General features: G+C 58.0%; 1 protein-coding gene across 2 annotated transcripts; it reads right to left on the bottom strand.

Annotated features, from left to right (window-relative positions):
- Positions 1–6,239: 6,239 nt before the first annotated feature.
- Positions 6,240–15,350, bottom strand: DCAKD (dephospho-CoA kinase domain containing). 2 transcript variants are annotated; one of them, XM_040617284.1, is made up of 5 exons: positions 15,262–15,350; positions 12,026–12,143; positions 9,850–10,053; positions 7,878–7,965; positions 6,240–7,351 (listed from the first exon to the last, which is right to left on the bottom strand). In XM_040617284.1, exons 2-5 carry the CDS (start codon positions 12,135–12,137, stop codon positions 7,066–7,068), a joined length of 690 nt encoding a protein of 229 aa, XP_040473218.1. In that variant the 5' UTR covers positions 12,138–12,143; positions 15,262–15,350; the 3' UTR covers positions 6,240–7,065. The 2 variants fall into 2 exon arrangements, with proteins under 2 accessions (XP_040473218.1, XP_040473219.1); XM_040617285.1 differs by lacking the exon at positions 15,262–15,350 and adding an exon at positions 13,461–13,611.
- Positions 15,351–15,498: the final 148 nt, after the last annotated feature.

Consider the following 15,498-nt stretch of genomic DNA (forward strand, 5'->3'; position numbering starts at 1 on the left):
CAGGCCACCTCACACCATGGGCCACCCTGTCCCCATGGCATGACCACGACCCCAGCCCACCAGGTCCCCAGGCTGTCTCCCTACAGCCCAGTTGCAGAGCAGCTGGGATGGCTTCAACGTCACCCTGGGGCAGCAGCACCCTACACATGGGGACAACACCCCAGCTGACCCTGGCTGGAGACCCTGAGGTGCTCGCTGTCCTCGTCCCCAACCCCTGCACAGGGAGGGGGTGCAGCACAGCCCCCCGGGTTGGCTCCATCCACCTGGGGATGGACAACTGATTGGCAAATCTCTGAAGGGCCACGTTCGGGAGCGCAGGAGTGGGAAAAGGGACAAAGCTGGGAGGTGACAGCAGTGGCAGCAGTGGCAGCGGTGGCAGCAGTGACAGTGGTGGCAGCAGTTATTGCAGTGGCAGCAATGGCAGCAGTGGCAGCAGTGGCTGTGGTGGTGGTGGCAGTCGTGACAGCAGTGGCTGCGGTGGTTGTGGTGGCAGCAGTGGCTGTGGTGGCTGCGGTGGCTGCGGTGGCAGCGGTGGCAGCGGTGGCTGCAGTGGTTGCAGTGGCTCCAGTGGCTATGGTGGTGGCGGTGGTGGCAGCAGTGGCAGCGGTGGCTGCAGTGGTTGTGGTGGCGGCTGCGGCAGCAGCTCCGCTCGACGCCAGCCACCGCCGCTCCTCTGCAAAGGTTAAGCAAACAGCAGCTCCCGCAGAATCGATGCACGCCGAGCCCACGGCTGTTTGCTTTGGCAGCATGACGTGGGGAGGTGGGTGGGCAACACCGGGGGGATGCCGGTGGCAAGAGGGGGGGCCCTGATCGATGCTCCAGGGGCGTGGGTTCAGCCTGGGGGGGGGAGGGCTTCATCCCCACCCCCCGCCCACCACTCGCTGGGGAGCTCATTAAGGAGGATTTGGGGAAGGGTGAGGGCGGCCGGGTCAGGATGGGGGCTTTTGTGGGGCTGGCGCTGTGCCGTGCCTCGGTTTCCCCTCCCAGTGCTGTGGCAGGGGGGGAGCTGCTGCTGCAGCTGCCCCACAGATGCTGCCCACCGGACCAAGCGTGGCCAGTGGGGACACGGACACCCTGTCTGCGTGGCACCCAAAGCCCATCCCCACAGCCAGGGGTTAGGCTGGGCGGGCGGCACTGATGGCTCAGCAATAATTAGGGCTTGGAGCCAGGAACAGCTGAGGGCCCCAACATCAGCCCATGCTGAGGAGCTCAGGGAGGGAGATGGCATTTGCAAGCTGTCCCCAATGATTTTGGGTGCTGTCCCCCAAAATCACACTGTCCTCAGGATGGGACCCAGAAGGGGCTGTGGGAGGGGGACACTCATCTGTGGGCAGCAGGGGCAGGGCTGGGCCTTGGCCCCCTGGTTGGGGTGGGCAGGACACCCTGGGGTGGCAGGGTCCTGGGCTGCAGAGGCTGGGGCAGAGCTGGGAAGGCAGCCACATCTCCTGAGCACCCACCTGGGGCTTCCTCTGCTGGTTCCCACCACCTTGGTGCCTGCCATCCATTCATCCTTCCATCCATCCATCCCTCCATCCATCCATCCCCCCTCCATCCATCCATCCTCCATCCATCCCTCATCCATCCATCCATCCATCCATCCATCCATCCATCCATCCATCCATCCATCCATCCATCCATCCCTCCATCCATCCATCCTCCATCCATCCATCCATCCATCCATCCATCCATCCATCCATCCATCCATCCAATGTCCTTGCATCCACATATCCATCCACACGTGTCCAGGCATCCACAGATCCCTCCCTCCCCCCCTGCCATCCATGCCTCCATTCACCCAGCCAGCCACACCCAGGAGGAGTGTGGGGGGACCAGGCTGGTACCTCCTGTCCTGGCTGTCCCCTGGTCTCAAGGGAGGATACCAGCTACCCCAGCTATGCAACCTCCGGACCTGTGCCACCTCCATCCCTGAGAAAGGACATCATATCCACCTTGTTGGGAAGCAAGGATAATTAAAAGGAAGAATTAACGAGGCGTTTTCTGGGCTGTGGGTGCCCAGGAAACACGGCACCAGCACGGATCAACATGGAAGTAAGGGAAGGCCCCACAGACTGATCCCAGGGCAGAGATGATCCTGGCAGGAGCCAACACTCACCTCTTGGTGCCAGGCTGGGAAGAAAACAGACTCAAAATCCCCGAGGCCAGAGATGCCTCTAGCCAGGGACGGGCTGGGAGGTGCCTAGTGCCCCGCCTGCTGTGATGAGTGTGTCAGGGCTCAGTGGGGCAGCCTGGACATGACAAGTGCAGGCGCAGACACGCTGAGGTGTCCCCACTCGTCACACAGCCCAGGAGATGAGGGACATGTGGGGACAGGGCTGCAGGATGGAGGTGAGGGCCAGGCAGGTCCCAGTGCCTGGCTGGATGTGGGCAGACAGTGCCCCTGGTTGGCTGCCTGATCGCTGGCTGGTGGCCAGGTGGCTAGCTGGCTGGTTGGATGCATGGATGGCTTATTGGCTGGTCGCATGCTTGGCTAGAGAGTTGGCCAGTTGGCTGCCTGGCTAGCTGCCCAGCTAGATGACTGCTTGGCTGGCTGGCAGGCGGGTGACTGGTCAGCTGCTTGGCTGGCTGGTTGGCTTGAAGGACAACTAGGTGGTTGGTTGGTTGGTTGGCTAGCTGGCAGCGGGCTAGCTGTTTGGCCAACTAGCTGGTTGGCTTGTTGGTAGATAGCTATCCAGTTGGCTGGCTGGCTAGATGGTTAGGTGGTGGGCTGGCTGGCTGGCTGGCTGGTTGGTTGGTTGGCTAGCTGGTTGGTTGGTTGACTAGCTAGCCACTTGCCTGGTTGATTGCCTGGCTGGCAGGTTGGTTGGTTGGCTAGCTGGTTGGTTGGTTGACTAGCTAGCCACTTGCCTGGTTGATTGCCTGGCTGGCAGGTTGGTTGGTTGGCTAGCTGGTTGGTTGGTTGACTAGCTAGCCACTTGCCTGGTTGATTGCCTGGCTGGCAGGTTGGCTAGCTGGCTGCTTGGCTGGCTGGCTCGTTGACCAGCAGGCGGTTTGGCTAGCTGGGCTGGTCAGCTGGCCAGCTGACCCAGGGGACTCATTGGCTGGCCAGTGGTGGGCCGCCTGGCCAGCTGGGTTAGCCCTGGGACAGGGACGAGCCAGCATGTCCCAGCTCAGTGCCAGGCACCATCCCTTGCCCAGCACGGGGAGCCCAGCTGCAGGCGGGGGGGACAAGATGGGGGTGGCACATCCCCCCGCCGAGCCCTGTCTCTGTCACACTGCCTCTCATTACAGACACTGCAGGGCCTGCCACCCTCCCGCCGTGCAGCAATTAAGGGCTGCCAACACCGTTCCTTAATTAAAGCCTGGCTGATGGGGTGGCTGGTGAGTGACGGGAAGCGGCAGCGCGGCCGGCTGAGCAGAGGGGACGGGCTCAGGGACATGCCTCCCCAGGGGGACATGGGGGTGGGAGTGGCAGGGACATGCGGTCCCCAGGGTGCCCCATGACTGGTGGGGATGAGGTGTGACACAGGTGGGGGGTGCACAGTGGCACTGGGTGACAGCCCACGGGACGGTCAGTGCGTGGCACTGGGCAGTATCCTGTGCAGTGGCGGTGTGTGACACCCCAGGCCATGCAGTGATGGTGACACCGGGTGACACCTCAGGGGCGATGCAGTGACATAGCGCTATGTGACATCCCATGCACCAGGCACTGACGGTGACTCCGTGTGACAACCCACGGGAGCTGCAGTGACACTGTGTGGCACCCAGTGGCCCCGCAGTGACAGTGACACCATGTGACACCGACACCATGTGACACCCCGGGGAGCAACAGTGATGCTGTGCGATACCGCAGGGCTGTGTTTGTGACACGAGTGGGACTGTGCAGCCACGGTGACACTGCGTGACACCCGGGGGCCGTGCAGTGACAGCGACACCATGCCATACCCTAGGGACCGTGCAGGAATGGTGACACCGGTGACAGCAGAGGCCATGCAGTGACACCGGTGACACCATACTCAGGCCCCCAGCCGGTCCCCCGCGGGGTCCCTCCCGTGTGGGTATTGGGCCCCCCACCCAGCCCACGCTTGGGGACAGTGCTCACTGGGGGGCATCACCCTGTCCCTACAGCCCCGTGGTGGGACCTACTAGCTCCGTGACATCTGCACACACCCCCCCGCCCGGTGGGTGCTGGGGAGGGGGTGCTCCTGGAGGGTGCTCTGAAGAAGGGGTGCTCCAGGGAAGGGGGGGCAGCAGGAGGGGGGCAGCGGCGGGGGAGCAGTGTAAGGGGGGCATCGGAGGGGACAGCGGTGGGGGGACAGTGGCAGGGGTGAGCGGGAGGGGGCAGCGGGGAAGGGGGCAGCGGGAGGGGGCAGCGGGGAAGGGGACAGCGGGGAAGGGGACAGCGGGGAAGGGGACAGCGGGAGGGGACAGCGGGGAAGGGGACAGCGGGGAAGGGGACAGCGGGAGGGGGCAGCGGGAAAGGGACAGCGGGAGGGGGCAGCGGGGAAGGGGACAGCGGGAGGGGGCAGCGGGAAGGGGACAGCGGGAGGGGGCAGCGGGAAGGGGACAGCGGGAGGGGGCAGCGGGGAAGGGGACAGCGGGGAAGGGGACAGCGGGAGGGGGCAGCGGGAAAGGGACAGCGGGAGGGGGCAGCGGGGAAGGGGACAGCGGGGAAGGGGACAGCGGGAGGGGACAGCGGGGAAGGGGACAGCGAGGAAGGGGACAGCGGGAGGGGCAGCGGCGGGGGACGCAGCGGGCGGCACCGCCCGTCACACGCCCCCAGCCGCCGCAGCGCCATCGATCGGCCGGCAGCTCGCAGCTGTTACATGTGCGGCTGCTGCGCGGAGCGGGGCCGGGCCCGGCCCGAACCACCCCCGGGGAGGGGGGCCGGTGCCCGGGGCCGGTGGGCAGCATCCCTGCGCTTGCGCCCCCGGAGGCAGCGCCTGTGCGATGAGCGCGGGGGGTCTCAGCCCGGCCGTGCCCCCCCCGCCGGCTGCGCCGCCCTTCAGGCCCCCCCCGGGGAGCGCAGCCCCCTGCCACCGGCCGGGGACAACGGCGGGGGCGGGCGCTGGCTCGTCCCCGAGGGTCTGGGGGCGATGCTGGGGACCACGCGGCACCCACGGGGGGGTGTTCGGTGGCCGAGCACCCCCAGGCCCGGGAGCCCTCCCCAGCAGGTGCCAACACGCGGTCCACGCAGGCCGCGCAGGTGTGCCCCCCCGGCCCCGGCGGTCCCGCACCCCCAGGCCATGCCCCCCCGGCCCCGGCAGCCCCCACGGCTGGCTAACCACGTTAGTGCCCGCGCACGTCAGCGTGGCAGGAGCAAAGCACCAAATGCGATTACCGGGCTCGTCTCGCTGCCTCCTGCCCCCCGGCCTCTCCGCAGCCCCATTTATCGCCGAGGCGGGGAGCCAGGAGGGGGGCAGCAATCAGAGCTCATCTCGGGCTGAGACCGTCCTTCTCCCGCTCTGATTTATGGCTGGCTGCAAGGGACTCCCGACATCACCACTGCAATTAAGGGAGCATTAAAAAAAAAAAAAAAAAAAAGGCAGGAGACAGGAGAGAGAGCTGGCACAGAGGTATCGATTGCGTACAGCTCCCCCCAGCACTGCCTGAGAAGTTGGGGGACCCCAGCTTGGGGATGCTCTGCTGTAGCTGCACAGGGACCACCGGGTCTCCTCAGAGGAGCTGGAGGGGGTGGGAAGGGTGCCCGGTGCCAAAATGGGGGCACACTGGCTGGACAGGGCTGTGACACTCTGGGAAAGGTCCCCGTGCCCAAAGGCTGGCATCGGGGAAAGCAGAGATGCCACCCCACTCTGCAGCATCCCTGCCTGCTGGGCCAGTGAGAAGGCAGGAGGGTGGGAAGGTGGGTGGGAGCTCAAACATCCCACGGGACCCCAGGGACCACCGACCGCAGGCAGGAGCCAGCGACACCCACCTTTCTCAAAAAACTGGGACAGTGGGGGGGCAGGGGGGCAGGGCTGCCCTGGGGGGAAAGCACTAACAACAAAAAACCCCAGCAAGTCCCAGGATCACATCCTGGGAAGCCAGACCCACACCGTGAGGTGACTGGAGCTAACGCAAAGCCATGCCCTCCCCCAGGAAGCTCATGGCAGAGGCAGATGCTCCAAAAAGCTCCCTGGGTTCAGCAATGTGTACCAGGGAAAAAGCACGAGCGTGCTCGTCAGCTCTGCTTGCGTGCGGTGAACTTTACAGAGCGCAGCCGTGCCCCGGCATAGGAACAACCTGGGAGCAGGCCAGGAAAGAGCAGCGCTCACAGCCCACAGGTTGCAGAGCCGCGGGGAGCCGGCTGCTGCTTAGCGCTTTATTAAAGTGAACGTGAAGAGCCAGCACCCGCTTTGCCCAGATTTCATACCCTCCCACAAGGAAACTGCTGCTGAAAGAAAACTCAAATGGCAGTAAATGAGTTTCAGTGAGGCCGGTCCCAGGTCTCAGCCTGCTCCAGGGGCATATCAGACCCTCGGATCCGAAACCAAGGGTGACCCACAAGTGATGATCACAGAAATAAAGAGGGCAGGGGGGAGGGCAAGCAGCCAGCTGAACACCTAACCCGTGTGAAATGAGGTGCTGTCTGTCCCCCACCAGGCAGGTTTAACACATTTCCATTAAATCAGTGTGAAAGAAGGGGCAAACCCATGTCTACATTGAGATTAGCCAGGGCTGTGAGCTAGGAGGGGATCAACCTGGGGACACCTGTCAGCAGAAACATGACCCCAGAGCCCAGCTACTCCCCCAGTGAAGAGATTGTCCTGGAAGACATTAAAGTGCCTAAATCCACGGGGGTCCCACCGTACACACACACGGGGGGACAACAAGGGCCTCATCCCCTCCACAGGCTGAAGCCACCCAAAGGGAGCGGTCCCACGCCACAGGCACAGCTGATGGGTAAGAACCTGAGCAGGAAGAAAGGAGATGGGAAGACAGTGCTGGAAAAAATCCCCCCTGTGTTCACCTTGGGAAGTCTGCAAGGAGCCGCCTCACCCCAATGTCTGCATTCAGCTGGCAAAGCTTATTAAAAGAGGTGGCCTTTCACTGCCCTTTTCAAACCTGGAAATTCAGGCCTCTTCTATGACAAAAAGAAAAGGTGAATTAAGAGATGAAACGCCCGAGGAGGAGGTACACCAGCCCTCCGAGCCCAGCTACAACCGTGCCCGCCGCCAGCCATGCCCAGAGGAAATCCAGGGAATCCTCCAAGTGAGCATGCAGCCTCAGGACCTGCCGGCACGTGCTCTCCTGGTCCCCAGAGTTATCAATGATGTGACTAGCTAATTTGCGCTTCACGTCCAGTGGCAGCTGGGAGGCGATGCGAGCTTCTGCCTCTGCCTGGGACAGCCCATTCCTCTTCATCAGCCGAGATAGCTGCGTCGGTGGGTCGCTGCCAGGATGGGAGGATGATGCTGAGATGGGGGTGCAGGAGGGAAGAGGGGGTTTGCCTGCCTTTCTCTGCATCAGAGGGAATAGCTGGGGTAAAGTCTGGGGGGGAGAGATGTGCTCTGCTTCATTTCAGACCCAGTGCAGGCATCCTGCACTCAGAGCAGCGGCACCAGCCCCGCAGCGTTGCCCAGGCTGACCCTGCTGCATGTTTTTGGCATTCCCACAGCTCATAATACCAGGGCAGCCCCCCAAACCTGCCCCAGCCAGTGAAGTGCAGGTTGTGAAAGGCCCAAAGACAGCAGTTTTCCCTGTACAATGTACAGGGAAACCTCAGCAAGAAGCCCCTCGACCCCAGGATAAAGGAAGGTGTCACTTCTCAAGCCTACAGAAAAGAGGGAGCGTTATCAATAGGCTCCACACCAGGGCTGCAGCTAAATCCTCACCAAAGCGGGAAGGATGTCATGGTCCCCCCCAGCCTTTAAGAAAGGTGGCAGTGTCCCAGTCCTGACGGTTTGTGTGGCACTTACCAATAAACCAAGACCGTGTATTTCATAAACTTGGTCAACCTTTTGGTCTCAAAGAGCAGTGGGATGTCAAGGATCACGTAGCGGTAGCCTGCAGAAATGACAGCACCCCACCAAAAAAAAAAAAAAAGGTAACAGCATTACTCAGATTCCCAAATCCCTCACGCTGCACATACACCAGAGCTGCTCCAGCAAAGCAAGCAGGAGAGCTTCACAGCTCCGTGATTACAGCTGAGAGGAGAGCAGAGCCTGATCGCCTTCCTCCCTCTTGGAGAGGAAATGGTTTCATTCCAAGTTTCCAGAGAAAAAAAAAAAAACAACAGACCAACCCTAATCTGGATGATCTCAGACCAAAGGTGAAGCTGCAGAAATATAATGAGGACCCGAAAGAAGAAGCTCAAATGAAAGCGCCTGTGCCTGGCTGGCGAGAGCAGCAGTCACGCCATCATTGCTGGCCTCTCCAGGGGAGCAGTGCCCACAGCAGAATTTGCTTTCCTCTTTCACTGGTCCAGGACTTCAGCAGGCTGCAGTCATTTGAGCCGATGTTTCCCAGCTCAGTTTTCTTCCCTTTATGAAAAGCTTTGGCTAAACAATTCCATTTTTCCAAGGAGAGCAAGGAAATTCTTGCAGACCTCTCACAGCTGTGACAATGAAACATGGGGGTGCCCCCAGGGCCTGAAACCTCACCAAAACTAGCCCAGTTTGGTTTAAAACCAGTCACCACATGGAGCGGCCAGCAGATGAGAGCTTGTAACCCCCAGTCGCTGTCCTCCCGGACCCTGCCACCCACCCCAGGTTCTCCACATGCCTCTGCCCTTTGCAAGCACCAATTCCCTGGGCAGGTGGCAGCTTGGGGACATGGGGAGATGCCCAGCTGAGCCTGGGGGAGCAGGCGAGGGTCGGGGAAAGCTGTAAGTCAGCACCTCACTCCCCTGCGTGCCCCCCGGCTGCAGAGGCACTTCCAGTTTCCCTGGTGTCCCATCTTTACATCCCGAACCCCCTAACCAAGCTCTGCGTGGCAATAAAAGCCTTGACGAAGACATCATCATCCAACAAGCCACCATTTTACCAGCATCTCTGCCCAGAGAGACTACTTGCTGCCCTACAGTTTGATCGATAAGAGCTTTCCTTACACAGCAATCCTTAGAGACAACATCCAGCTATCCCAAATCATTAAAACCTGACTAATGAGGACAAAGCAGCCTGCTGAAGACACACAGCACTCTCGCCGAGGGCAGGACAGCATCCGCCTCCCGAGCCAGCAGCCCTGGGTTCAAGACTCCATCTCTGGCTTCAGGCTTTCCTGCTTGTTGCTTCCTTTGCGCTTTCTCCTCCTCCTCACCCCGCAGCAGAGCAGAGCCCCTGCAGTTTCCTAGCACAGGCCTATTCAGCTGTCACAGGGCTCAGCTTTGATAAGCTCCGCAAAACCAGACTGACTCTATTAAGACATCCTTCTGTCTACACGGAGACCGCCAAAACAGCTGGTGATCTTATCTGGCATTTGATTAGACCAAGTTTGACAGCTGTATTTGTTACATTTATCAGGGGGGAAAGCGGGACTTTGGAAACCACAGCTGTCAGCCCATTTCTCACCTTATCGAGACTAAAAGGGCTCCACAGCTTTCATTGAAGCCTGAGGAGGCTGGGGGCAGGGAAGAATATTTGGCCGTTTCAGAAGGTATGACATTATCCAGCAAGTAATCTCAGAAGAGGCCTCACAATGCTTTTCTCAGGCCCTACAGATGTACTCTAAACCATAGAAGAAGGTGGTGAAGGGCAGCAGTGAAAGGCAGGAATGAATCCTCCAAACGCCGACACAAAAGGCCAGCGATGGCAGAGCACAAAGGCCATCACTCAGTGTCGGTTCCCTTTCTCCTTCCCTGTCCCTCTCCCCACGTTAAAACCAAAGACAGAGCAAGCAGGGACAGCTCCTGCCTGAGCAGGAGTCCCAGTGTGCTGGGACACAGCCTCTTACCTAGCACAAAGTATTTCAAGATCTGCTTCAGCATCTCTTTCTGGATCTCCGGATGGGTGATAGAGTTCAGCAGCTGCCGTTTCTCCGGGCAGGAGAAGATAATGTTTCCTAGAGCCTCACGGTTTATCTCTCCATTCTCCAAGAGGATCTCAGGGCCAAAGTAATGCACTATCTGCTGATAGGCCTTGAAGTGGGGCTGCACCACTGATAACATAAAACAGCTGGAGGTTAGAGCCAGTTCTACAGCACAGTCAGTGTTTGCATCAGCAATCGGCCTCACATGAGTTTTGTTCATTAAATAACCGAGCTTATTCTCCTCAGCGGGCAGCACATCTGCCTGCCAGCACACGCTGAACTGAGACTGGCATGGCTCAGCGCTGCAGCCCAGCAGACACCTGACATCAGTCCTGCAGGAAAGCATCTGCAAAAAAAGCCTCTCAGCCCAAGGTCCCTTTGAGGGCTGGCACTCAAGAGATCGAAGCATCCTGCAAACATTAATTCAGCGCCACAACCCTCCCTCGTGCGTGCTGCTGCTTGGGGTTAGAAGTCAGCAGGGCGGGCGGGAGGATTCGCTCATGGCTACCAGCCAAGGACCAGGGTTGAGCCAATCCCCACCACCTGCAGGGCACGGGGTTGAGCAGGGAGATCCTAAAGGGACCCGGGCCGGCATCAGGTTTATTTTAGCTGGAAACTTCAGCACTAGGTGAATACAGCCTGGCTGCTACAAGTTGGCTCTGCCTGCTACTACAGCGTTTCGTGGTTGTTGGGTTTTTCAGTTTGTTTTTTTTACTGTCTTTCACCTCTGTCACCGAATTCAGGAGAATGAACACAGAAACCTTCTGAGAGCTCAAGTCCCAGTTTGCAGGGACTCTGACATTACATGAGCGTATAATTTTAAAGCCACCAAAAAAAATCACCAACAAAAAGGATGCAGTAATAAAACCATAATTAAGATCAAGCTGAGGCTAACCACAGAGAATCACAGACTGTAAATAATTTTCTCTCCAAAATCCAGGAACATTGCCACAGGTTGTAACCTCAGGCCAACTTAATAAAAGTCTTTAAGACCAATTTCTTCCTCCCGTTGAATTTCACATTGAGGCAGTTTCAGGATGGGTGAAATCCATATAGTAAATAAACACACATAAAAAAGGAATTGGAGAAAAATGAAGTGATTGGTAGAAAATCGACGCTGAGAATCTGTAGTGTTTTCCTATCGTCTCTGAGGGCTTTTAGCACCTCCAGCAAATTTTCTGCACCTTGAGGGGAATTACAGTGCAATAAAATGTTAAGAGCATCACAGCTTTGAGCGGCTGCACAGTAAGTTCTTCACCACATAGAAAAGCGCAGGCACTTCAAAATGACGCTTCCTGCACCACTGCTCAGCTGCAGACCTGAAACCTTCTGCATACAAAATCAGCTGCCCTTCCTGGAGTGAGTACTGCTCTCCTTGTTAGCCCAGTGGCACAGAGGGATTAACATCTTGCCCCACATCACACAGGTACTCAGGGAGAGCGGGGTCTGCTCCAGTTCTGCTGAGGCAACAGATCTGGATTTGTGGGTCTTTTTGGTTGCCAGGACAGCACACTTTGACAGCAGCAAGAGGCAAGCACACTGTGCAGAAGCACAGGCTGAATTCCCTCCGATCTGGGATATTCGGAGCCTCTTCTTTCTCAGCGTGTTAAGGCACAAGTAAATTTGTGGACCAATTTCTCACTATAACCAAGAAAGCAACATCCAGCACAAAAGGAAATTTTCTTTCAAGCATGTTAGTGATCCCAACTAATGTAACCAAATTACAGGATGGGTGTCCTGGGACTTAGGAGGGACATCAGATTAGCCAAGAGAACCCACTTTACACAGAATGGCATTTATTTTGCCCAGAGTTGGCTTTCAAAGCTGGGAAGCATTACACTCCAGGAGAAGCAAACTCAGGTCAAGATGTTTATTTTAGGACATGATCGTATTTTTTTTCTTTATTAGAAATACATCCTGGTTCAAATCCCACCCCTCCACCCATTCCCAGACAGCTGCTCCATGCAGCACCAGCGGCTGGGGAATGGGAGGGGAACGCTTCTCAACGCACCCAGAGCACCCTCTGCTGCCTGCGCTTCACCGCATCAACCCCAGTTGTCAGGGGAGCCTCGGAGAGAAAGAGCAACTATGCAACACTCACCCTCTCTGGCAATAACATCAGCATCAATCACAGCACAGCCTAGTTCCCGGAGTACGGCCACCACCGTGCTCTTCCCAGATGCGATTCCACCCGAGAGTCCGACCAGGAACATTGTGCTCTGAAATGGAAAGAAAAGAGCTTCAAACATGCCAGGACAGGGACATTTTGTTCACGCTGTGCACATCAAATATTTATCCCAAACAGGCATCTTCATTCAAAGCTCATTTTCATATGTTCTCAGGGCATCACTGAGACATTAGCACGATTTTGGCACCCCTCTGAGCTGAGTACCCCTGTTTTACAGGCTGAGGAACAGCATTGAGTTAAATGAGGCTCCCCTGGACACTGCTAACTCTGGCCATGCAACTGGAACCCGCCCTAAGCTCCTCCAGCTGGTTTACCTGCAGCTCCACACAACTTGTTCCCCTTCAGCATCTCCACCCATCAAGCCACAGTCTCGCCTACAGCACCCTAAATCAGAGGAAATTTCTGGCACAGCTGTTGAGGGGGACCCAGGGTGAATGACAAAGGGGAAGAATTCAGACAACACTACAGCCTGGACCAAGAAACATGAGGACTGAGAGGGAGAGGCCTGCTTAATCTCTACAACCGGGGTATAAAAGGAGATAAGCTACCTGTGATATAACTGGGACGAAAAGCACACAAGACAGCAAGTAAAATGCAACCCCACGCTATCTGGAAGCCAGCAGAGTCATCAGCAACCCAAGAGACACAAGAAACCATGGCTCTGAGCAGCAAACTTGTGTCTGTTAGCTTGCAAACGAGACACTAAAAGCGGAGTCTGGGCTTGCCGATGGCCTTGAGGCTGGGAGGGTACCAGTAACCCTCTTGCCAACACGGAGCAGACAACTTCTCTCAGAGTTTTCCACACCGAGATTTCTTCCCCACTCAATCAAACCCTACAACCTCTAAATGCCGCTCAAGCTCTTTTAAAACCAAAAGGCTCAGCGACAGGAGCAGGGAGTCCCGTGAGCAGGGTGGTATCTGCACCCCCAAAAAGGCAACAGCAAGCTGGGCACAGGCCGCAGCATCACCTTTCCAGCCCCCACAGACCAACACTAACCCAAGCCAAGTCAAGCCCTGCAAATCCCCAAGGTCAGAGGTCCTGACTTTGCTGTCACCTTTTTCAGGGTGACACCGCCCTCACTGATGAGGAGCCTGAACCTCCCAAGCCGCAGCTTGCGGCTGTTGCCCCATTCCTCTGAGAAGAAATTGGCTCCATCACCTTTGGCCAGGAGCCACAGGCTGCTGGTGGACATCCCCCAGCATCCCCTGGCCCATAGTAAGGGAGACCCAGCTGCCGTCACCTCTCCCTGTGAGCCACATAGCCCCAAACCCAACAATCTCAGTAACAACTGCTCTGCCTAACCTGGTTCTGGTGTCACACCTCCCTCCAGACACCATGGCTACCAACCCTCAAAAGACTCTGTGCAAACAGGAACCAGACACCTCCTGCCCACACTGTCCCCCATGAACAGGGACCACACTGCTTTGTACCAAAGGGCAGCAGCTTGGAACACAGGCCTGCAGGACCGCTGAAGATGCATGAAGACTCAGCACTGCTTCCTTTTTGCTAGGAGAAAAGACACTGTTGTCATAACTCAGTCCTACAAACAGAACTAGACCCATGGTCTGGGCAGGAGGAGGGGGTGGATAAGTCCTGTAGCAGCTGGAAGCAATTCAGCAGAGGGAAGAACCAAGAGTTAAGAGCACAAGCCAGCAGCATCTGCCAGCAGCCTTGCAAAGCAACTTTGCTTCATGGCTGCTGAGAGCCAACGCCAGCCTGCAGCAGCACCACCACATGCTTTTTTCCCTTCCTAGACACCAGGCAAACAGATGGGATTAACTTAAGCAATAACAAGGGGGAATTCAAGGGGAAATCAGACAGGGCACTTATAAAAAACATCAGTGCTTTTTGAGAGGCTGATGTAAATCCTAAGCTCTGTTGCCAAGTGAGTACCTCGTCCCCTCGTGACAGAGGGGCTCTTTATTTATTGCTACAGGTTAAACATCCTCTGGAACAGCCTGCAAAAACTCATGCTGCAGAAGGAGAATCAGGCCTTTGGTGCGCTGCCTTGTAGGGGTGGCAGCTCCACTGCCATGTTTTTTAAAAATACACATAAAACCCTCCCCTGCCCATGTGAATACAGGGTTTTAACTGCAGCAACCCTGACACTCTGGCCTCCAGCCTCAGCCAGGACGTGCTTCCAAAAAACCCTGCTATTTCTGTCCCTCCACTACATACCTCTGCAGGCAGGCGGCTGGCGCGGTAATTACCGCAGGGGTAAAAGAGCACTTGGAAGGGTTAGTCTAGAAACCGCAGCCAAACAGGGTTTGAAAACACTTGCACTGTCAAAGGGCCTGTACACATACATGGTACTGGGTAGAAATATTTAACGAGCTTGGGTTTGAACTGTACACAAGGGTAGAGAGGCCAGCCTGTTCCTGCAGATGTTATGGGCAGGAGCCAGAACCAATTCTCCCCAATACACACCATCTTTTGGGTGTATTTGGCCTGCGTCTACTAAATCAAACATGGGGCGAGCTGAAAGGGGAGCCACGGAAGCTAACCAGCCTGCAAAACTCAGCAAGTTATTCCTGCTGTGAGGAATGGTGCCCTGGGAGATGCAACCCAGAGCCCTGAGGAAGCGGCTTTTTAAGTCTGAGGTGCCCAAATTTCCCTCGTGTCCCAACTCCCCCGGTTCTCCAAGCACAGCGCAAGTTGCCTGCCTCAAGCCACCCAGCCGTTGTGCCGGGGGGCAGAGAGCTGCGCTGCAGCGCGACCTCCAGCACCCCCCTACCCCAGCCCTCCTCCTGCCGCCCCCTTCAGCCCCGGCTGGGGCTCTGGCGCATCGGCAGGCCTGGCGCTCGGCTTGAGGCGGCTGCAGTTTAAAAGAAAAAAAAAATAAATCGTAAAATACATCGTTATCTTTGTGGGGGAAAAGCTGCCACCGCAACTACCACCGTGAGCAACCGCCCGGGCCTTTTGGTTGGTACCGAACAAATCTCCCTGTGCTGCGCCAGGCTGGGCCCTGGCAGCTGAACGGCGCCTCCCCGGGCGACCCGGGCCGCCGCCGCCTCCCCAGGCCGAGGCGCTGGCGCGGCTCCTGCCCGGGGCCTGTGGCGCGGCACGGGGCGCCAGGCCGGACCGGGGAACGGGGCGGGACGCCCGCGGGGCACGAGGGCCGCGGCAGGTCCCGCCAAGGCGCGCTCACCCTCTGTCCGGCTTCACGCGCGGCGCGGCGTCACGCGCGCCTACCGGCTAGCGGAAAGCAGCGTCCCTCTGCCAGCCAATCGGCGCCGCCCTCATTAGGCTCGGCCCGCCCACTCCGGGCAGGAAGCGGGTGGGGGTGCAGCCACCGCGGCCTCGGCAGGGGACGGGTCGCGGCTCTCCGCTATAGCGGGCGGCTCCGCGCGGCTGCCCCGCTGCGAGTGAGCCCTCCGGCCCCGGA

The sequence above is a fragment of the Falco naumanni genome, chromosome 18 (genome assembly GCF_017639655.2).
Source record: "Falco naumanni isolate bFalNau1 chromosome 18, bFalNau1.pat, whole genome shotgun sequence".
NCBI classification, from domain to species: Eukaryota; Metazoa; Chordata; class Aves; order Falconiformes; family Falconidae; genus Falco; species Falco naumanni.

Excerpts from the sequence above, each read along its gene's own strand:
- DCAKD (XM_040617284.1), bottom strand. The coding sequence starts at position 12,137 with ATGTTCCTGGTCGGACTCTCGGGTGGAATCGCATCTGGGAAGAGCACG. Across the intron at positions 10,054-12,025 it reads TGATGTTATTGCCAGAGAGG|TGGTGCAGCCCCACTTCAAG; the intron begins GTGAGTGTTGCA and ends TTATGTTATCAG. Across the intron at positions 7,352-7,877 it reads TACACGGTCTTGGTTTATTG|CGACCCACCGACGCAGCTAT; the intron begins GTAAGTGCCACA and ends CCATCCTGGCAG.